The 24,520-nt window shown below is 37.6% G+C and overlaps 1 protein-coding gene across 4 annotated transcripts in view; it reads left to right on the plus strand.

The window, feature by feature from the left end:
• Positions 1–24,520, plus strand: part of LOC127660531 (arginyl-tRNA--protein transferase 1-like) — a 117,418-nt gene that overhangs the window by 80,256 nt on the left and 12,642 nt on the right. For all 4 annotated transcript variants that reach the window (XM_052150841.1, XM_052150842.1, XM_052150843.1 and 1 more), the window contains one exon: positions 19,128–19,248. In XM_052150841.1, the coding sequence (XP_052006801.1) occupies positions 19,128–19,248 (121 nt within the window). The remainder of the gene's footprint in view (positions 1–19,127; positions 19,249–24,520) is intronic.

The raw sequence follows: 24,520 nt of genomic DNA on the forward strand, positions 1-24,520 counted from the left end.
CAAAGCTCTAATCTAGAATTATATATGCCTAAAATAAGGAATCAAAGCTCTAATCTAGAATTATATATGCCTAAAATAAGGTATCAAAGCTCTAATCTAGAATTATATATGCCTAAAATAAGGTATCAAAGCTCTAATCTAGAATTATATATGCCTAAAATAAGGTATCAAAGCTCTAATCTAGAATTATATAAAATTCAAAGAAGGAATCAAAGCTCTAATCTAGAATTATATATGCCTAAAATAAGGTATCAAAACTCTAATCTAGAATTATATATGCCTAAAATAAGGTATCAAAGATCTAATCTGGAATTATATATGCCTAAAATAAGGTATCAAAGCTCTAATCTAGGAATTATATATGCCTAAAATAAGGTATCAAAGATCTAATCTAGAATTATATATGCCTAAAATAAGGAATCAAAGCTCTAATCTAGAATTATATATGCCTAAAATAAGGTATCAAAGATCTAATCTGGAATTATATATGCCTAAAATAAGGTATCAAAGATCTAATCTAGAATTATATATGCCTAAAATAAGGTATCAAAGCTCTAATCTAGAATTATATATGCCTAAAATAAGGTATCAAAGATCTAATCTAGAATTATATATGCCTCAAATAAGGTATCAAAGATCTAATCTAGAATTATATATGCCTCAAATAAGGTATCAAAGCTCTAATCTAGAATTATATAAAATTCAAAGAAGGAATCAAAGATCTAATCTGGAATTATATATTTATTTAGGGAGTGGTGGTGGCGTAGTGGGCTAAAGCACATAATTGTTAATCAGAAGGTCGCTGGTTTGATTCCCATAGCCACCACCATTGTGTCCTTGAGCAATGCACTTAACTCCAGTTTGCTCCAGGGGGATCAAAGCTCCAATCTAGAATTATATATGCCTCAAATAAGGTATCAAAGAAGGAATCAAAGATCTAATCTGGAATTATATAAGATTCAAAGAAGGCATCAAAGCTTCAATCTAGAATTTGAAATGCTTCAAATTAGGTATCAAAGCTCCAATCTAGTATTAAATGTGTTTAAAATAAGTCATCAAAGATCTAATCTAGAATTCTTTATGCTTCAAATAAGACATTGAAGCTGTAATCTAGAATTTTAAATGCTTCAATTAAGGCATGAAAACATAATGAACAAAAGAAAAAAGACAACTGTTAAGTAATTTTTAATCCTGATGTAGAGACAGAGCACACTGTTAAAATTGGTGAAAATATGCCCTGATATCCTCTATTCCCAACATAAGACCAACACTGAAAATAAAAACTATGCTTATATTGATACAAATATGTTCACGTTATGTTGTGCACCCCTAAATAAAAATAACCCACATTTATGATGTCCATTTTTTTAAAGTGATAATAGACGCTGCATGTTTTATGTGTTTACATTGAGGCCCGGGTTCATCACCCTTACCCCTGCTCCCCTCCTCTGTGAGGGGTGGTGACATGACGAAAGACCTTTGGGGTTAAAGTTAAGCGGTCGGGTCAGACGGTTGTGTCTCGACTGTGAAACAGAGAAAGGATAGATGGCGAGGGAAAGGGGGTTGGGGAAGGAGGTGTGAAGGTTGCGGGGTTGAAAATGAGAGTTTAGACTTGATGTCAGTGTAAAAATTGCCAGAGCGCCGCAGCTGCCAGCGCAGTGTGTTTGCGTTCCCATTAACTCACCCTCGGTTTATTTTCAGAACCCTTCGTTCAGGCACTTTGTCTGGGGCGAGAGATTACCTCCTCCTCATGATATAATGTGTAGCGTGCTTTGATATATAGTCCATGGTACAAAGCTTGAACGAAATGTATGAAATTGTTATTTTTTTTTTCTGTTGGTGCATTTAAATGAAACATTGAATGACTCCAGCCAGGTCTCCTAAGTAACCAAATTGGCCTGGTTGAGCACAATCGGAATTGGGCATTCCAAATTGGGGAGAAAATCAAAAGACAAAAAAATCGTCATCCTTAGTAAGGATACCTTGAAATCCTATGAAAACCATTGCAAACTGCATTTAGCATTTTATTGTCTCAAAATCGCATTTTATTGTATATGAGCCCCTAAGAGGACTGGGTGGGAATTTTTTAAAGAAATAGTTTTGCCTGCCCTCACAATAGTGTTGCGTGTTCTCGCAATAGTTCTACATTCCCTCGCAATCAATTTTCCATGGTTTTACTAAAATTACCATATTTTAACCTTGATATTCATAATAATACCATAGTGTAAAGCAGTTCAATGGAAAGGAGGAGGCGAGAACCGGCCTGGCGATATAAACAATATTTGAATAATTAGCTTAAACAAAAGACAAACACACACACATGATGGACATGTCCGTAAACGATCTCTCTCTCGTCGCACCACCGTCCGCAATCGGCCTTTATCCCTCTCGGATGCTTAATTAGCCTGATAAGGAACCGGGTGTGTATAATCACGACCCGGCCACGCCCTCCGCCCTGTCACACATAGTAATCATTATTTTGTAGTAATTTTGATTTGACTACAAATACCATGGTATTTGTAGTAAAACTATAGTAACCACAAGACCATGGTTAATCAATAGTAAAACCATGGTTACTATATGGATACAGTATACTGTATTAAAACCAATGTTTCTGACAATAAAAAGCATGGTTACTTAACTTTTCATAGTTAGGCTAATACAATATTACTATAGTAAAACCATGGTTTCCATCAATAAATAAAAGGTTAGCCTTTACATTATTACTATAGATAAAACATGTTTTCCGTGAAAGAATGAATGAAAGAATGGTCATAGGGATTTGGAACAACATGAGGGTGAGTAGATAATAACTATTTTCATTTTTGGGTAAAAACTAACACAAACGATCACTTCAAGGAATGCCTGCAAGAGTCTGGCTCTCTCTTTAGGCATACGCCTCCTACCAATAAACGCCAGGAGAGATCGAGAGATAAAAGAGGTTTGGGAGGCTGCCCCTATAAACTGCTGCCCTGCCGAAATATGACCTTGTAAAAATGTTTTCCCATCATTAAGCTGTCATCCACGAACCCATTATACATAACTTGGTCCGGCGCTAGGAGTGAGCGTACATATGTGTGCTTGTGTGTGTATGTCTGTGGACGCGTTCGATAGCAGTGTAGATGCTGTATTTATTTGAATTCTGTCCCTTGGTAATTTACTTGCCCAACCTTATGTTTAAACAGTGCAGTTTTGTGTAAATATCTGAATTTTGAATGTGGTTCGATTGTCTTGTGCGAGTGTGTGGTACACTGTGTCGTCGCAGGACTTCAGTATGTAATGAAGAGGGAGAGTTGCTTTGTTTACATATGTCTGTCAGAGCGCAGCTCTCCTCTGCCCATATACAAAGCCCCGTCCGACTGCTATTTGTGTGAGTGCGCATGTTTACACGTGTCATTCAACAGAGTCTGCCCTGATGTCAGCTCTTACATGGCGGTCTTTACCAGCTGTGCCATGTTTGTGAATGCCAGAGAAAAGGGAGTTCTTTAACCATGCACTAGCTGTTTATCTGACCCAAAGGTCCTCTGTGCTTGACAAGGTCTAGGTCAGCACAAATCAACTAGTCAATCGGTTGCCTAAACAAGGAGTTTTCAAACTTTTTGATGCCTAGGTCTCCCAAATATGACGGTCCTGGTCTGCAACAATGTTTAGAAAGGTGGCACGTGTCAAATTGACATCAACATGAATGGTCTGACCCAGGGTGTCCCAGCAGAACATTGCCCAGAGCATCACACTCCCTCTCTTCCCACAGTGCATCCTGTTGCCATCACTAAACAGCCCCAGGTAAACAGCGCACATGTACACAGCTTACCACGTGATATAAAAGAAAACTGGACTCATCAGACCAGGCGACCTTCTTCCACTGCTCCAAGGTCCAGTTCCGAGGCTCGAGTGCCCATTGTAGGCACTTTTAATGGTGGACAGGAGTCATCATGGGCACTTTGGCCGGCCTGCGGCTATGCAGCCCCATATGCTGCAGGGTACGATGCACTCTGTGTTGTGATACACTCTTCCCGTAACCATCATAAAAATGTTCTGTGACTTGTGACACAGTAGACCTTCTGTCAGTTCAGACCAGACGGGATAGCCTTCGCTGCACTCGTGCATCGATGAGCCTAGGGCACCCAACACCCTGTCGCCAGTTTGTGGTTTGTCCATTCTTGGACCAATGTCAGTAGATACTCACCACTGCTGACTGGGCGCACCCCACAATCCTTGCTGTTTCAGAGATGCTCTGACCCAGTCGTCTGGCCATAACAATTTGGCCCTTGCCAAAGTCACTCAGATCTATACTCCTGCTCAATTCTCCTGCATCCCCTTGACTACGAGAACTGATTGTTCGCTTCTCATCTAATCTACCCAGACCATGACATGTGGCCTTGTTAGATGATCAACATTATTCACTTCTGTGACTGGTCATAATGTTTTGGCTCATCTTTGTATTTTCACGTGTAAAGAAAAAAGCGTGATTTTATAAAGACATGTTGTTTCCAAAATTAAATAATCAAGTGATTAAAATATTACTGGAAATTTATGGAAAATATTTACTTTGTTTTTAAGTCAACTGCATCTATTTCTCTTTAAAAGAATATTGCGTTACAACCCCCAATGAGCGAGCAAATGGCAAAAAAAGAAAGCTCTCTAGGTCCATACAAAGCTCAAAAAGCACATAAAGGCAGCATAAAAGTAATCCATACGACTCCAGTGGTTAAATCCTTGTTTTCAGAAGTGATATGATCGATGTGGGTGAGAAACAGATCAATTTGTTTACTGATCTCAATTTCGCCACTTTAGCACTTTGTCACCAGTCAACTGTGTGTAAAACCTACAATTTAAACAAAAGGCACAACATGGCAACAGTGTTTGTGCTTTGTGTGTGCCTCAAGCTAAGATAAGATATCCATGAGTAAAAGCAAGTATGCTCTTGTGTCTGTCAATGCACAGACCTGTCCTTGTTCCTGTGTGTTTGCAGTTATGTCAGAAGGAATAGGGCAGGCTTTGTTCAACACTATATAGAGCAGGGAGGAACTGTGGACAGAATAGTAAATGTTCAGACGGGTTGCAAATGGACCTAAGTAACATGTAACCGTTAACGTCCACAAAAATCCACATACCTCAATTCAGCGGACATGTAAATGGAACCGTGATGTTTGACGGAAATTTACAGAGTAAATTCAGCTGTTTGTGACAAATGATGGCAGTCCAGCTGTGAGGGCCTTTTATATGTTAATGACTGGCAATTGTGAGTGAAAATACAGCAAGCTTGAAGCACCTAACACATTTCAGAGTACAGGTGAAGGCAAATATAATAACAAAAAATAAGCTACACTATGTAACTTTTTTTGTTAAAAAACGACAAAATGTTATTAATGAGAGAGTGCAACAAAAATCCATCTTCCAAACATTTACATTTATTAATTTGGCTGATGCTTTTATCCAAAGCGACTTACAAAAGAGGAGAACATAAGCGAATCATCTTAAGGAGACAGTGGTATGAAAAGTGCCACACTAAGTTTCACTAGCATCAGAATAGTGTTCAAAACAGATTAAAGTGCAACAAGAATTTTTTTTAAGTGACTGGTTAAGTGCTCATGGAAAAAGATGTGTTTTAAGTCGATTTTTGAAGACAGAGAGTGAGTTAGCTTCACGGATGGAGTTGAGACGGTCATTCCACCAACGTGGTATGATGAAACTGAAAGTCTGGGAAAGTGTTTTGATGCATCTTTGTGTTTGTACAACAAGGCGACGTTCATTAGCCGACCGCAGGCTTCTAGTGGGTGTGTAGCTCTGCAGAAATGATCCAGTGACTGTTTTGTATGCCAGCATCAGAACCTTGTATTTAATACGTGCATCAACCGGCAGCCAGTGGAGAGAGACAAAGAGTGGTGTAACATGTGCTCTCTTTGGTTCATTAAAGACCAGATGTGCTGCTGGATCATTTGCAGAGGTCTAATTGCACATGCAGGGAGGCCTGCAATGAGAGCGTTACAGTAGTCCAGTCTAGTTATGACAAGTGACTGAACAAGCAGTTGTGTGGCATGTCAGAGAGGAAGGGTCTTATCTTCCTGATGTTGTAGAGTGTAAATCTATATGATCTTGCCGTCTTTGAGATGTGGTCTGTGAAATTTAGGTTGTTATCGATGGTTACCCCTAGAAATCTGACCATTTTGGAAGGCGACACTGTAGTTGTACCCAGCTGCATGGCAATGTTATGATTGTTGGGTAATGACATGCAAACGATGTCATTACCCAAAATACACTTTGATAAACCTATAATAATTATTTATATTTTAGAGCTGTCGTGACAGATTTTGCAGGAAATTTGCATACATACGTCATTCGCCCGAGCGTGTCACGTCATATCCGTACACAGAGAAAATAAGATCCGGCTACTGTAGCGGGTGTTTGGTGTGGAAGTAGCTGAAGCTGAAAATCTGTTGTCACAATGAATGAGACAAATTGACCATGGATCATTCAAAATGGCAAACCTCCAGGGAATCACCAGTTCATCACAATAAAGAAATCCCGAAAAGAGTCAACAATCAAAAAGGGAAATCGACAGAGTCCATAATAAAACCCGAATCAACAGAGGTGGCGACAACTCTGAGGTCTGAAAGGATTTAAAAGCTACCCAGAGATGGCTTTTTTCTTTTCTTACTCAACAGGTTAGATATTTTATTGATGTGGTTTATGTATAATTGTGTAATCAAATACACACACACACACACACATCAGTGAAATACAATAATTATACTGTAATCTTGGCAGAACTTTTAATTTTCTAGCACACTTGTATTTTTTTTATAACGACAATAATGTATATAAATAAATGCTTTAGTCCTATGCTTGCCAAGGACATGTGAGTCTTGAAATGTTGTTGACCACTGGTTGGTAAAAATGACAATCTATAAATGAGTTAGTACCATGGTCTATTTGGCCAGAATGTCCTGCAGTTATAAAAACTTTACAACATTTAACCTGATCAGAATATCAATTGTTATGTTTCATGTTAACGATTGTTGCTTAACTTTTGTAACGTCATTAATTTCAAAACATCAATGTTTCCAATAATTCAAAACAACAGCATAAGATATGGCACTTACCAGCTCAGATGACATGTTTTCAGATATCCGTCTTTTTGTTATTTATTTGTCCATTCACTCTGATAAGATGTCCTATATTCATGTGAACACCGGTGCCTCAAACCACATTCATCCGCGCAGAGGAGCCGAGCCGAACCGCAACCAAAACAATGTTCTTCCACAAGATTCGTGCAGTTTTAACTGCTAGAGGGCCAAAAGTCACATAGTGTAGCTTTAAAAAAAAAAAATCTAAAAATTATAACATTTCTGTTGTTTAAAAAAATAATCTGTCATGTGCATAAAAACCTAAAATCATATAGGCCTAAATCTCAACCATTGTGCACAGATACTTCTGATGCCTTCTATTTTGTCTGGCTTAAAGGAATAGTTCCTTTAGAACTATAGAGAAAAATTCTGTCATTATTCACTTACCCCGATGCCATCTCAGATGTGTATGACTTTCTTTCTTCGGCAGAACACACATGAAGATTTTTAGAAGAAGATAGAGCTCTGTCAAGTCCTTGTATAGAAGAACACAGGTGTCAGCACTTTGACCATCCAAAAGTCATCTTAAGGCAGCATAAAAGTAATCCACACGACTCCAGTCGAGCAACGAATGTCTTTGAACATTTTTAACTTTAAATTGGCGCTTCCATCCACGACTCTGACTTTTGTCGTTCTGATCTCTGGTCAAACTTGAGTCACTCAAACACACCAACAGATGCTACAGACAGACTGTCAGCCTGCGACATTCAAAGAAGAATCTTCATTAAAATAATCCACTAAACAGGTAAAACAGATGATTTATACAATATTAAATACCAATACTGTATTTAACTTCATCTGATTTTAACTGCATTATAATCTCTCACATAATGGTTCCTCTTCTCCACAGAATAATTTTCCCCACACGACCATACTCAACTCATCTTCTGAGATTATAAAAGGTAACATTCAAACTGTTGTTGCAATCTTTTAATTTCCATTTTTATGTTGGTTTACCTATCCAGTCTTCTGTTACTAAGAATATTTTATTTCTTGCAATACTGCTAATGAGTCAATGAAGAAGATTTCCTACTTTCATCCTGGAAAAGGCAGAGCTGAGAGACTCAATCAAGATATGGCAAAGAGAGAGCCACATTACTTCACTATTATACAGTTGAAGTATCATTTTTTTATTGCATATGTTGTTGGGAGTTCTTTAAGTGGGTGTTTTCAGTGGTTTAACGTTATGTTTTGCAGTTGCTGGAGACCAGGTCAACAGAGGCAGATTGTGTATTCCATGGATATGATGTCTGATTAAGAAGATGGTGTTTTCTTTGGGAGGCCAGTGTTGGTTGTAAAGCCAGCAACTTTGGGAAGCTGTGTTCCAGGAGCTACAGAAGAGATTTGATGAGACCCACATTATACTGGGACTGATCACTTTCATGTGATGACAAGTGACATCATCAGATGCCAGTTCATTTACTGAATGCTAATTTTCACAATGTGTTTCAGATGATTGTATATTTTATTATTGTTATATTTTCTATATTTCACATTTTCCTTTTAAATAAAGATCTTTTCACCCAATTATTGTCTCTGCATTTATGTTGTGCCAACATTGATTAAAGGCCTGTAATAAGAGGCATAAGCTAAATGCTGTTTGGGATTGGGTGGGCTATATTTTATGTTTAACCAATAAAATTAAAGCCAGTGCATACAGTGGCCCAGTAGCTGTCAAGATTTAGGGATGTGCTTATTAAATTGTAACCAATAAAATGAAAGCGAGTGTATGCAGTTACCCAATGGTTAAGTTTAAGGGTAGCCAATCCAGTTTGAGATAAATTACCAATAGGGGTGACCATTTTATCTAGAAGCTGAGAAATGCAAATGTTACTTAGGTGTGAAAAAGTCTCCTGACGAGCATCTTAATGGGATTAATTACCATGGCAACAAATGGCCATAACATGGAAGAAATCGTCAGTCACTATACATCCGAAATGGTATATAATTGGATGTATGCGGGCCTGTGGAATTTTAGACTCTGGGCCAGTATATTTCTGAATACATCTGAAATGCAGCAGTTTATCCAGGAGTCTACTGGTCCAGATACAGCTCTTTTCATGCAGTGTTGGGGGTGGGCTCTTTTGAATTGGGCATTTAAGCATTGTCCAAAGCACCCTTGAAACCACCCAGAGCACCCCAGAAACCAATCAGAGCACCCTAGAAACCACCCAGAGCACCATAGAAACCAACCAGAGCACCCTAGAAACCAATCAGATCACCCTAGAAACCAACCAGAACACCCTAGAAACCAATCAGAGCACCCTAACAATCACCCAGAGCACCCTTGAAACCACCCAGAGCACCATAGAAACCAACCAGAGCATCCTAGAAACCAATCAGATCACCCTAGAAACCAACCAGAGCACCCTAGAAACCAACCAGAACACCCTAGAAACCAACCAGAGCACCCTAACAATCACACAGAGCATGCAAGCATAAAAAGGCAACTTTTGTACAGGGCCATCACCACTTAAATTGTTTTGAGAAAATGTATAAAAATACGTAATTTTGTGTGTTTTTCAGCTCACACTTATTTTGGTGACTATAGTTACAAAATGAGTCTTGCAAAGGAAATAGGCCCCTGATGTGCCTGACATCATAGTAACTGGTAAGAAGCAGCCCCCTTCCCCTCAGTTTAGACCCTGTCTGGTCTCCAGTGGGAGGGGCAGGGGCGCAGTGGTTAGGGGTTGTGTGACCTCTGTGTCCTTTTCCACCGAAATTGTGATGGTTCATATTAACCAATTTAGAGCATATAGTAAATCATCTGCGCTTTTCCACTGACTTGAAATCCGAATGTGACGTCACGGGTTACGTGGCTCAAACATAAACAAACATGTCTTGTCGTGATGTTTGTGTACAGCTTTTACTTTTGTTTTTGATGACATATTTAAACATAAGAGAAATGCAAACCAACCTTATTACATTGTTCAACAAGATTGCCAGAGATGACATCTACACTAAAGATGACAGGTAACTTAACTTGCCTAAGCACTATAAACTGAAACAGTGGTATCGTTATTAACATTGGTGTAGCAGATGGTTATATTTGTATTTTTCAGTGGCATATAATATTATATTTACGTCTTGATTGAGAAGCCCACAGGTTTACTTAACAGATAGCCGTGATCTTCCTAACTAAGTGAATAGCTGGTCAAAAATCCCCTTACTGAACAAAACAATGCACAAAATAAAGCTCCTGAACCGTGTTGGTGGAAAAGGGCTGTCTGTGGCCCACGTTGGCCTTTAGGACCCAGGTTCCACTTCTAATCTGGCTCATAGTTTCAACGTCATGTGAATGACAGTGACTAATCTCATAGATTTTGTAAAGACCTGCCAATTGGCAGCTCTGTCCTGTTCATTTCATTTGCTGTCATCTCTTCAATTAGGACATTTTGATAAAAACCCATGGCCTGAAATTCTGCCGGAATTGCAAAATGTATGTCTATTTTCAAACAGGTTTTCTAAACACTTCCTTATCTGCAATTGGACAGACAAACATAGTCACGCCCCAAACTCACACCATTGAATAAGTCAATGTGGCTGTGTTGGGCTGGTCTGGATGCTGAAACAAACAATGTTTTGATAACGCCACAGAGCTTTAGTGTTTGCACTTTTCAGTTTAATCAACCTACATTTAGCGTGCTTACAGTTATTTCTGCATATTTCCCTGGGTTAAGTGAACATAGTTTAACATTAAAGGATTATGACATTGAATAGAAGATTAATTGCATCTAGGTAATGATTGAGAAGCCATTTTTGCAGTTAATGATCTGTCAGTCGGTGTTGACGTTAAGATAAAGAGTGCTTTCCCCAACGATCAGCTTGTATGGACATTACTGCTCCCCACAGGGAATGGAGGTGTTTTCTTTCACAAAGATTCCTCACCAGCAGTGAAGTCGATGATTTATGCCCCTGATTAATGACTTTTCTAATAAATCTCAGGTATGGGCCCCACGGCTGGACTCAACCAAAGGGGTAGAGTGTATTACAGCAAGTGAGAATGAAGCAAGAAACATTAATTCCCCTTGTTCCCATTTTATCACCTCCCCTCAAAATGTTTTGATGCCTAATTCCACTTGAATTTTCCTTAAAATTGAATTTCTTGCATTTTAGAATGGAGCTGTAGTGTGAACGTTGTTTAAAACGTTCTGTATCTACATATCTATATATATGTTTCGATATTTTTAAACCTGGCATTGAGAAATAAGCACTGATTTTATTTGCTTCCAATATCATCATTATCAGTCCGATACCAATAATTGTGATCACCAAAAATGTTAGATCCCTAGCATAAACCAAAACCTACCTGCATGCCCCTATTTTCCTCTTCAGCCTGGATGGTTTGCATGTGAACCAGTCGTCCGTCATTCCCATAGACTTCCATATTTCACTCCGGCTTCCGTGTGCAAACACAAACGTTTTATTTCTTCTGATTTATAATATTGCTTATTTTCTCAAAACAGCTGTTCATGCAATTCATAAAAGGTGCTAGTCAAACGCAGTTATTGTTTTCTTTACTTCATCCACTGTATTCTTCACTATGGTGATGTCAATGAGCCTTAACGAGGGTGGGATATCTGTCAACATTACCTGCATTGCCATGTGAAAGACGAATAGTGCTGTGTTCGTCATGCCATTCTTTTAAACAAACACAGGGAGTGAAAAATGCATGACACAATCACGGCATGGGGATTAAACTGGTATCAGTTTGTCCTTACAGTGGTCATAGCTCACTTCACTTATTACCCCTCTTTGCATATGTACTGGTGTTGGATCAGTGCTCGCACATTCTGAATTAACCACATCCTGTCTGCAAAAAGACAAACTGGATCTGGATCACCTAGCAAGAGTGGGGCAAAGAGCAGGGCTTGACAGTAAGGATGGACCGCTGGTCCAGGGCCAGTATGAATTTTCAATATTATATTTTATTATATAAAAAGATATTTGCTGTATTTTTCTTTTCGTGAGGTAAACCACATTTAATGAAAATATAAATTGACTTATGTATTTATTTTATTATATAAAAATATTATTACATCCAAAATTATAAGTGTTTTCAGTATTATAATTTTATTTTAAATAATATTAAAAAAAAATTAATTTTTTTTTGTTGTTGTTTTTTTGGAAGAATAAACATACATATACTTTTATGTATTTTGTATTAAATAAAATGTATATATAAAATCATAAATATAATGTATTTAATATTATTATTATTTACATTTTTGGGGGGAGGTTAAAAAAACTTTTTTGAAAATGTAATTAACATATGTATTTATTATATACAAAATAGTAGTAGATCTAAAATTAAGAATATTTTCAATATATATATATATATATATTTAAATATTTCGTATTTTCTTTTTGAGAGGTAAACAAAATGTAATGAAAATTGTAATTAACATATGCATTTATTATATTATATACAAATATTATATCTAATATTATAAATATTTTCAATGTTATATTTTTATAAAAAATATTTGTTGTATTTTTTTTCAGAAGTAAACAGAATTTAATTAAAATATATTAAATCTATGTATTATATTATTATATAAAAAATATATATACAATTATAAATCTAATGTATATATAAATTTATACAGTATATATTTGGGCCAGTTAAAATTTTAGAAGGGCAAGTGAAAATCTGAACTAATGGCCCAGCTGGACCAGTAGGGTGAAATATAAATATATATATATATATATATATATATATATATATATATATATATATATATATATATTTATTTTTTTTTTTTTGAGGCCTGACAGAACATGTTAGTGGTTTCTTGCTTTTTTTTAAATTTCCTCTCTATCTTACCAGGCCTTGAGCCAGTGCTGTGACATCCTCCTTTGTCTGATAAAACAGCTTGTAAAACTGACTGATTTATGGATGCAAAGAGTATAAGATCTGCTCCGCATGGATAGTTTTTGCTCATTTGGCCTTTTTGCTTGTTTTGTTCATTTGCAGCATCTCATTGTAACCCACTGCTATGATTAAAGTGCTTGCCAGGCATATTGTGTGCAATCCATTTTCAATGTTATGCTTTCTAATTAACTTAAGATTAAAGTTTGAAAATCCCCCGTTGAATCTAGGTTTCAAAATGTATCTAACAGCAATGACGTAATTCTAATATTTGCACTTGAATTCTGATGGGTCTTTCTTGCAAAGCAAAGTTGCATTTATACAGCACCAAAGCATACCTTCAACTTTAACTTTATTAAAGCCTGATGGTGGAAAATACTTTTTTGAGAGTGAGTTAAGGCCAGGCTCAGGAGAGAGGACCTGTGGTGAGCCACACCACAGTTTGGCCAATAGAGCCGTCAAGGAAGTCGAACAGACATTGAGATAATGACCAGCCAGAATACATCTCTCTGTCTCTCTTGCGCCTTAACTCTCTGACAACTTATATCCCAGTGTCTTCTGCATGAACCGTTCTGACTCCCTCGAGAACTCAGACTTGAGTAACTGCTAACTAACCTCTGCCACCCATTAGATGATAAGGAGGCTACCTCACTTCCTGTACTTCTGCATTGAGCGTGTTTCTTATAGTCTGTTTTTAAAATGGATAGTTCAAACTCTGATCGGGTGAGCCACATTCAAAGTCGTTTTAAAATGCCAATAAATGCACACCTCTGATTGCACATTCTATCTTAAGTTCGTCTGCTGATTGGCATTCATATACAGCCATTAGTTGAATGAGATAATGAACTTGATACTTGAATGTAGTAATCTGATTTAATTGAAGTGTGCTATTTTTAGTACTTTAATACTACTAGAGTTATGCACTCCAACTTTGAAAAAAGTCAGTGTCAGTGGCGATTGTTTGTGAACCGGCATAATACCAATATATTATTGGTTCATCTGAGCCAATGTTACACCCAACCACCCATCGTGAAAAGCTTGTATCTCAATCTTTCTAAACCTGTTGCAACAGGCAGTTACTGACATCAGCCCCTACTCACCCTCCAATATTCCACACCTGTGTTCTCTTAAACACTTCTTACCGTGCTGTTGTCATTGTTTGAGTAGGTAACTCATTTATTTGTTCTGCATCTTTGCAACTTTTCTTTACAGCACCTTGTGTGTGCCAGGAACCCAAATTCTTTTCAAAAGCTTAATTGTAAAGGGCACATTCAGTGTTAGTGGGGTATGACGTTTAACTGTATGATATCTCCAATGATATGTAGTCCCTTAGACTACCCGAGAAACATCCTTTACTTTAAAGGCACCACATTCATCGTCATATTTGTATGAAGATTATTGATTTTTTCCCAGAAGTCCATTTACTGTATGTTTTTTTCCTGGTTGCTTGCACACGAAACAGTCATAATCAGTTTTACATGTGAATAAACCAGTCTCTGTATGATTTTTTTTACAAAAACAGTGGTTTTACTACTGCACATTTAGGTCTCCCATACATACTGTATATATATATATGCCCGCTGAAATGATTGAATAGCCTCCACATACCTGCAAAATCTACACTTGGCCAGGCCAAGTTGCTTAATCCTTGTGTTCATTCAGTTCAAAACTGACCGGCCCACTAAGATTGTTAATACATTTCTCATATTGCATATATTGTCCCAAGGTATTGCATTACAACTTTTTGTCAACTTCTTTTTTAAGTATGTATGACATGTTTTGTTCTTCTTTTTTGAGCATATTTAAAAAATAAAAAATATATATATAATATATATTATTGATACCGGGCTAGTGGGGGGCACTCCCTGTGGAAAACAAGTATAATAATAATAATTATATAATTTAATTTAATAACCTTTGGCTTGATCTAAACAAAACAGGTGTAATTTTTCAGCTTAGATTCTGGACTATAAAATGCATACAAATGATTACACTAATTCTTAAATAATGCTTTTTAATTTGCTGACAAATTAGAATTAGAAATGAAAGTTTAGATTTCTTCAATTTTATTCAGAGTTGGTAAAAACGTAAAACAGATGAGATTGCCATGTTTTATATAGTTGGAAAAGTTAAACTTGTAAAATGCAATGAGCAAATTTGTTTCACTGTGAGGCCAAACTGCAGTGAGTATTAGTGGATGAAATTCCCACAGACACACACAAATATAATAAATGTATATAACATAGACAATGACATATCGTAACTCACAGCAGACTATCCCCATTCAAACGAGCCCAAACACAACATCATATGATAAGTAGATAAGAAATATTTCTCAAAGAGTGTACATGGAAAGACGTAAAAGGGTGCTCAGCACACATTGTGTGTGTGTGTGTGTGTGTGTGTGTGTGTGTGTGTGTGTGTGTGTGTGTGTGTGTGTGCAGATGTCTGAGGACTTGTACTGTATACATATACAGCACTGTGCAAAAGTTTATGCACTTGTGAAAAATGTTGCATAGTGAGGATGTCTTCAAAAATAATGACATAACTAGTTTTAATTTATCACTTAATGTCAAACAAAGTCCTGCAAACATAAAACATATTTTTTCTTAAATACATTTTTGTTGTGGCCACCTTTGCATTTAAAACAACCCCGAATCTCCTTGGTACACCTGGACACAGTTATTCTTGGTTGTTGGCAGATCGGATGTTTCAAGCTTCTTGGATAATTCACAGTTCTTCTATTTAGGCTGTCTCAATTGCTTCTGTCTCTTTATGTAATCTCAGACTGACACGATGTTCAGTGGGGGCTTAGTGGGGGACGTGACATCTGTTGCAGGGCTCACTGTTCTTCTATTTGAATCTTTTCTATTTACAAAAGTAATGTTTGGGAGTCGGTAACATTTATATTTCCTATTGAAACACTAAAGCTGATGATATAAATAACCATCTTAAGACAAACACTTTTGTGAAACATCTTATGTGTATAAAACCTTTGCACAGTACTGTATGTGCTCATCTAATGGATTGTGATGCTCCTGAACACTTAATATTTCTGTATTTTGTAGTCTAATCCATTCATTTCCAATGGCCGCTCACTTTATACCAGGGACACCAAAGGTGTAACAAAATAAATATAACCTATACAATTTTATGAAAATATGTGTTTATGCATCACAGGAGATTTTTGTCATTTTTTTCTTAATGTCATGATAATTCCCACCACAGTGCCATTTCTGTATTGTGTTTAATAGAATTATTTGATGGAAATGAATTTCTGAATGTTTTTGAAATAAAATGACATACTCCCTTGCGATGGATAATTTCATACACATAATTAAATATTACACACTTTTTCGTAATTTGGCAAAGTACAGCACGATTGGAAATGACACCCAAAAGTATTCTGTTCACAACAAGTGATATTTACCTTGAATTTACAAGGTAAAATTGTTTGGTGTGGTGGAAATGACACCACAATTGTGGGACAGTTGTAGTTTATAAATACACTAATCAACAGAAATCATTTTAGCTCTAAATATTGAAATAATTTGTGTATTTCACTCTTTGTTTAGATTATCACTATTTTAAACATGTAAAAAAGTCTGTTCTTATAATGGATTTTCATAGTTTATTATTGAAATTCTGGGTCTGTAACAGGGCTAAAACAGTCAAATCTGTTCATAAATGGCATTTGAAAAGTTCCAAATATGTTTGATCAAGGCCCCTGGTCAGTTTTAATGTGACCCTCATTATAGCAAAAAGTAAAACGTTTACTAGAAAATCAATTCCTGGGACATGCAATTCCCTGAAGTTGAAAAAACACCCAAATACTGTGTTTAGATCTAAAGTAGAGTCTACAAATGAATCAAACTTATATTTTTTTATATCAAAAAATGGATTCCATGTATGGCAGATGATAAAACGGACAAAAAAAAAATCAATCCCATAGACTTGCATAAAAGGAGGGACCAGAATATCATAGAGACTTATGGGTGTACTCTTTTGACTTGTGCCAGTAGGTAACCACTTAGCCAGTTGTGCACTGACAAGCACCGCTCACATTTGCATTGTAGCATTCTTCAGTACCAAGCACAATCTTTTCCCTCTCATTCATGCACATGTCTGTCTACAGGCCCAAAACCAAACACAATCTTTCAATGCTCAGACCAGCCGTCAGACGCAGTGACCCTCGCTTGCTTGTCATCAAACAGCACTAATTAAGTCACCTCAACCTTTAGGGCTCTCTGTGTAGTCTGCCGTTGAAAGAGGGATGAGCACGGGGTGTGAAAAGCTTTGCTTTAAATCACCAGCCCCTCCCTGCCGTGCCCCACAAAATGCCTTTTATTTAGAATTACATTTTCTGTCTCATGCTTTCTGCATTGTAAAAACAGGACACATAGTTTCCACAGTAGGATAATGACAGACAAATCCTGTTGGTAATAGTGGGACTTTCACAAGACTGCTTATCCTTTGACAAAACACTGAAGTAAACCCACATAATCTGTCCGGGTACATGTCCGTGTGTGCAGTGTGTCAGTGCACTGTTGTCTTCACCAGAAAGGGCTTGACTGTGTTTGAAGAAACACTGATATCTTCGCTGAGGCGTTTGATTGTTTACATGCCGCTCACGCTGGTGTGTGTTTATTTCTTTGGCCCTGTGTGACCAACAACAGGCCCTTAGAAGACATGAACTCAAGGCCAAGGAAGCCATCTGCTTTTCCCTTCCATTCCTTCTGTTAGTTTATACATATTGACCAAAGAATAGACTCCATATTTAGTTTGACAAGAATGAAAACGAGGCTGTGAGGGACTGATGCATAGTCAGTTCAAGAGGTTGTAGGGGTAATACACTCTTTACCTGTATCAGAGCGGAGTGTTGGGATCCTTTGAAAATCTGGTTCAACATTTTGGGATTCCCAGATCTCAGTTCTTTAGATATTTACAGCTCCGCCACCTGCTCTGTACTATTTTTGGGAGTAGCATACTCCCCGCTAAAGTGGCAGATACTCTGGGAGTGGTGATTACTGCTTTTGGAAAAGGTCATGAGGCATCAGTGTATTACTCCCTGCTAATTCAAGAGATTATGGGACAAAGATTTAAACTTGGTATTGGAGGGAGGAGTGTGGGCTAGGATTCTAAAAAACATCAAGTCTACATCTAGAGATGCAAGGGTGTGCGCCTTTTGGATTTTACATTGATTCTATTGGACCCTCTCTAGATTTTATAGGCTTGGTCTTAAAGACACACACACCTACTGGTGATGCCAATTAGAGGATGGAGACATAACCCATGTCGTTTGGGGGGGGTTGGGGGGTGTTAAGATCCAGGAGTCTTGTGTGTGATGTATTGGGCTCTCAGGTTTAATTTTGCCCCAGACTCTGTATTCTGGGCGATGGGGCGTTCATCGATGTTGAGAAGAGACACATAAAAAGTTGGGTCCTAACCAGTGTCATGATTTCCAGACAGATACTTTTAGGGGTTGGAGGCCAGCTGGAGCACCCTCATTTCAAGAGTGGTACTCGGAAATGGGGAGGGTGGCGGCCTTTGAAGAATGGTCATTTAGAAGACTAGGGAAATAATTTTTTTTATGGAGAAATGGGGCGGATATCTGACGTTGCTGAATGTGTGATTATTATTTATTTAAATTTTTTTGTGTGTCTATAATCATGGATGACCACTGGGATGTTGTTGGGGGTTAGGGATTGGGAGGGGGTGATATTAGGGTTCCGTGTGTGTGTGTGTATATATAGATATATATATATATATATATATATATATATATATATATATATATATATATATATATATATTTAGTTTTTCTGTGTTCAATATGTTAATCAATAAAAAATTGTTAATCAGAAAAAAGAAGTTGTAGGGGTGAGCAAAACGTCTTATTTTCAGAATCACCTAGTCAGTGGGTTGCCTGAATGACTAGTCGACTAAACAGTTTTTAGTAAGACTATTATTAGGCTTTTCTTTTTAGCTCACCTGACCCCATATAAATATGACATCTACCCTTATAAGTCCATTAACCCTCTTGCATTAGTTTTTCTCTCTGGCTACTGCAAACAAACATTACAAAGCATTGACCAAGCTCTTCCCTGTTCTTGTTTTCTCATGCACAGGGCCAGTACCAGCCATCAGACCTCCTTTGCCCTGAAACATACACTTGGATGCCCATCGAGAGGTGTATCCCTCGCCTTGACATCTCTGCCTACTCTCGTCTCAGTGAAGATGCCAACGCAGGTAAGCCTTCAATGGGATCTATGACAAAACAAACCCATTAATACATATGTCCAGGTCACATTTCATCTCAAAATAAAAAAAAGAAAGAAAGAAAATTCATTTAATCTTTTTTTTTTGTGTTGTTAATTTATTTTTAAGACAATCTCCCCCCAAATTCTTAATACCGTAATGCTTCCAGTCATTTTAGAGTTAAAATAAAAAATTATCTTATTATACCAAAATATACACTCACCTAAAGGATTATTAGGAACACCTGTTCAATTTCTCATTAATGCAATTATCTAATCAACCAATCACATGGCAGTTGCTTCAATGCATTTAGGGGTTTGGTCCTGGTCAAGACAATCTCCTGAACTCCAAACTGAATGTCAGAATGGGAAAGAAAGGTGATTTAAGCAATTTTGAGCGTGGCATGGTTGTTGGTGCCAGACGGGCCGGTCTAAGTATTTCACAATCTGCTCAGTTACTGGGATTTTCACGCACAACCATTTCTAGGGTTTACAAAGAATGGTGTGAAAAGGGAAAAACATCCAGTATGCGGCAGTCCTGTGGGCTGAAAATGCCTTGTTGATGCTAGAGGTCAGAGGAGAATGGGCCGACTGATTCAAGCTGATAGAAGAGCAACTTTGCCTGAAATAACCACTCGTTACAACCGAGGTATGCAGCAAAGCATTTGTGAAGCCACAACACGCACAACCTTGAGGCGGATGGGCTACAACAGCAGAAGACCCCACCGGGTACCACTCATCTCCACTACAAATAGGAAAAAGAGGCTACAATTTGCAAGAGCTCACCAAAATTGGACAGTTGAAGACTGGAAAAATGTTGCCTGGTCTGATGAGTCTCGATTTCTGTTGAGACATTCAGATGGTAGAGTCAGAATTTGGCGTAAACAGAATGAGAACATGGATCCATCATGCCTTGTTACCACTGTGCAGGCTGGTGGTGGTGGTGTAATGGTGTGGGGGATGTTTTCTTGGTACACTTTAGGCCCCTTAGTGCCAATTGGGCATCGTTTAAATGCCACTGCCTACCTGAGCATTGTTTCTGACCATGTCCATCCCTTTATGGCCACCATGTACCCATCCTCTAATGGCTACTTCCAGCAGGATAATGCACCATGTCACAAAGCTCGAATCATTTCAAATTGGTTTCTTGAACATGACAATGAGTTCACTGTACTAAAATGGCCCCCACAGTCACCAAATCTCAACCCAATAGAGCATCTTTGGGATGTGGTGGAACGGGAGCTTCATGCCCTGGATGTGCATCCCACAAATCTCCATCAACTGCAAGATGCTATCCTATCAATATGGGCCAACATTTCTAAAGAATGCTTTCAGCACCTTGTTGAATCAATGCCACGTAGAATTAAGGCAGTTCTGAAGGTGAAAGGGGGTCAAACACAGTATTAGTATGGTGTTCCTAATAATTCTTTAGGTGAGTGTGTATATATATATATATATATATATTTGTCCTAAAACAGGCCTAATATTCTTTAAGCAAAATGTATTTATTTCTTTATTTATTTTGTATTTATTTTAGGTGAAACATGATTTGGACTTACAGGTTTTGTGAGGTTCACCCAACAAGTCATCACATTAACCACCCCCCACCCACCCACATGGTTTTGCTTAAGAAGTAACAACAGAATTAAAATAATTACATTAGTTTGTAATTCTTCCTGTTTTCAAATTCTAGCTGACAGGACCTCCCCACAAGATTTTTGTTCCAGCCAACTTTTTCCCCCCTAACACACCTGACTCATCAAATACAGTCTGTTTAGTTTTGAAAATCAGGCTTTTGGGATCGGGTCAGAACCAAAAACATATCTGAGAGAAGACCATCTTCACAAGTGGATTTTGAAACTACTCCTTTTGACTACGTCATATACTTACTTCACTATCAAAATAAATATGTAATGACAGTTCCCATGACTGTAATTACACAATATACTTCACTTATGTAAGTTTAACCTGTTGATACGCAATTCCCTCGCACAAGTTGGTGACGTCATTCTGGATACATTTAATATAATTTACCGTCTATAAATGTAATTAATGTTAACAAATTATACATCTTTTCAGAGGTCTAAGGGTCCAACTTTGGGATCCGATCTCTGTTTCTCGATAGCAATGCTCCAGAAACAGTGATTGAGTTATTTGTGCAGGAGTACAAATGAAAACATGTAATATCAAAACGGGACTTCATACCTTTTTGAAAACACGATCACCAGATGAATCCAGTTCAACACACTTGGGTCAATCGTCCATGACAAGCGTTCAATGAAAAACATCCAATAGCACTTTTTGTCCATAAAAGTGATAAATCTGAGAAATATTGATATATTCTCCATTGTTTACATGAGATCTCTCCTGAAAGAATTACCCTTCATCATCGTTCTTCAAAGAACTACAATCTGAGCAGCATTCATGTTGTAAAACTGTATATGATCTTATATATTAGAGTCTCATAGTTTTATTCAGAATAGCCGATCAGTGCCGTCAGATTTTGTGTCGTCTTGAAAGGTGGAGCCTTAATATTACTCTGTACACCGGCAGCGATTTTACAGAGTAAAAAGCTGCAGGAACCTCATTTTCTGTTCGATCATCTTCAAATCTGAAACGTAACTTCTTCAGACGTGTGGCTTTGAGAACATTGCATTTCTGGGTTGTCTTGGCACTTTTATTATTGTTTTTTAGATTATAAAAACTTGTTCAGCACAAAATATTTCCATTACTATAAAATTCAGCTTCAAATAACAACATATATTAATTCTGAAACTTGGGAAATAAAGCCCAAAGTGTCTTTTTTCAAAAGATACTACAACTGTTTCCATACTCCAAAGGGTTCAGTAAATACAACCATTTAAGTTCAGGTATGTCATTTTCATGGTTTGTGCTCAAAAAGGGGGTGCATATCAACAGGTTAAAGGGATAGTTCACCAAAAAAATTTAATTCTGTCATTACTTACTCGTTGTTGGTAAAAAAGACAGGATTTTCATTTTTGTGTGAACTATCCCTTTAACAACGGTAGCCATTCTGCAAACTCTGTCCTTGGATGCCATTACATTGGGGCTCAATTTGTAATTCTTCAACTATGTTTAAAGAGGTCTGTGAACAAAAGAAGGGGTGGTTTCGTCCATGAAATGTGTGTTGAAATAACAGGACTGGATCCAGGTATGGAGAGCATCCAGGATTCTGTACCGGCAGTCAAGCGGGGTCAATAGTGTGGTCAGAGCCCAGAACTGTGGGACTGATGACGATGATAATAATAATAATAATTTCAGTACCGACAAGCAGACGCCATGCCTGGGCCAAAGAGGGAGGGTGAGACGTTGATGGGTAAAAGAGTGCATGTGCTCTTCTTTTCTCTGTTTTCTCAAGAGCTTTTTGGCCAACTTCTATTTACACTACCAGTCAAAAGTTTGGACACTCCTACTCATTATTTATTATTACTGGATTCCACACTTTAGAAAAATAGCAAAGTCTTCAAAACTAAGAAATAGCACAAATGGATAAATGTGAATTAATGTCAGTGATTGATGTTTGTGTTCTTTCCTTTCATTGAATTCATGATAACTTTCAACTTCGATTTTGTTAATAATTAAATCTATAATCTATATACACACATTCTCATTGGTAGTAAACATTGTTAAACGAGCGCCTCAAAATGAGCAAAATATTGTACTATACCAGATTCAAATGTTTATATCTCACATTTTGCTTGTGATAGGGACTTGCAAAATGACAGAAGGTCAATTAAAGCTTATGTTTTAAGATTAAAACACATTTATTTATGTCCTTGCTTTATTTTATTATGGGCCAGTTATGAAAATAATTGTACCTTGGGGAGACACTGGACCATTTGTGCTTGAAGAGAACAAATTTGCCTATGTATCTACCAATTTGTATGAAGCCAGCAGTCATAATTCTTGAGATATCTCACCCTAAATGGTAAATGGTCTGCACTTATATAGCGCCTTTTTAGCGGTTTTCAAAGCGCTTTACACTGCGTCTCATTCACCCATTCGCACACACACATTCACACACCACTGACAGCAGAGCTGCCATGCAAGGCACTAGCCTGCCATTGGGAGCAACTTGGGGTTCAGTGTCTTGCCCAAGGACACTTGTGGCGTGTGGAGTCGTGTGGGCCGGGAATCGAACCACCAACCCTGCGATTAGAGGACAACCCGCTCTACCACCTGAGCCACAGCCACTCATAAATATGGCTTCCCAGACATTCTTTGGCCTGGAAATAAATAGTTCTGTAGGGGCTGAAAAATGTGGTAATGTTAGAATCTGCAAGAAATATTTGACACACGTTAGCTTTTAGGCCACCTTTAATTAAATATTTAGGCTAATTATGATTTGATTATGCATTTGGATTACAGTATAGTACTCTAAACTCCATTTAACACATCTTAACATGTTAAATCTGTTCTGAAGAACTCACAATGCACAGTTTTTCCAAAATTAGCGCAGAAGATGCAAAATAAGTCAGTTTGGGCTTGCGCATAACAAACAGGTGTTAATTTAAAAGTCTACCCTGCCAACAGCACTGCAGACAGTTGGGCGGTGCGCTCCTATGCAGCAAGAAACTTATCTAATCTGTCTTTTTATGTTTATATTACACACTGAGATCAGGATGAGCCGCTCTCGCCCACAGCAGAGGTGTAGGGGTGTTTGTTTGTGCTGGAGGAGTTTAGATGTTGTCTCTGCACAAAGATCTCTGTCTAAAGAAAAAGAGGGTTTATGGAGAGACATATCTATTAGACTGTCAAAATAGTAAGTTCGTATTTGGAGCCACTGTCTGGTATGGAGATAAAGGGAGGGAAGAGGGAGCATTGACACGTCCACCCTGGACAGTCAACAATGCTGTCATTTTTCCTCTCATCAAAATGCTATGATCTTTATCCTTCTATACCCTCATACCTGTTTCATGTCAGACTTCCTCCCTGAATGTAACATTAAAGGAATAGTTCACCCAAAAAATGAAACCTTCACATTTCAACCCTGTATGCTGTTTGTTTGTTTCTTGAACACACACAGAATGTGCCTTGTTTAATACAGGTTAAGCTCAATCGACAGCATTTGGTTCATAATGTTGTTTACCGACAAAATTTAGACTGGTTGCTTGCTTATTTAAACAAAAGAAAAAAAGAAAATCACTGTTACAGCATTTGCAGTGGACGTGAACAGGGCCAGTCCATAAACATTAATACACTGTTTCAAAAGTATAGCCAAAAGTCTATGCTAACATGATAAA

Source organism: Xyrauchen texanus, chromosome 20 (assembly GCF_025860055.1).
Source record: "Xyrauchen texanus isolate HMW12.3.18 chromosome 20, RBS_HiC_50CHRs, whole genome shotgun sequence".
NCBI classification, from domain to species: domain Eukaryota; kingdom Metazoa; phylum Chordata; class Actinopteri; order Cypriniformes; family Catostomidae; genus Xyrauchen; species Xyrauchen texanus.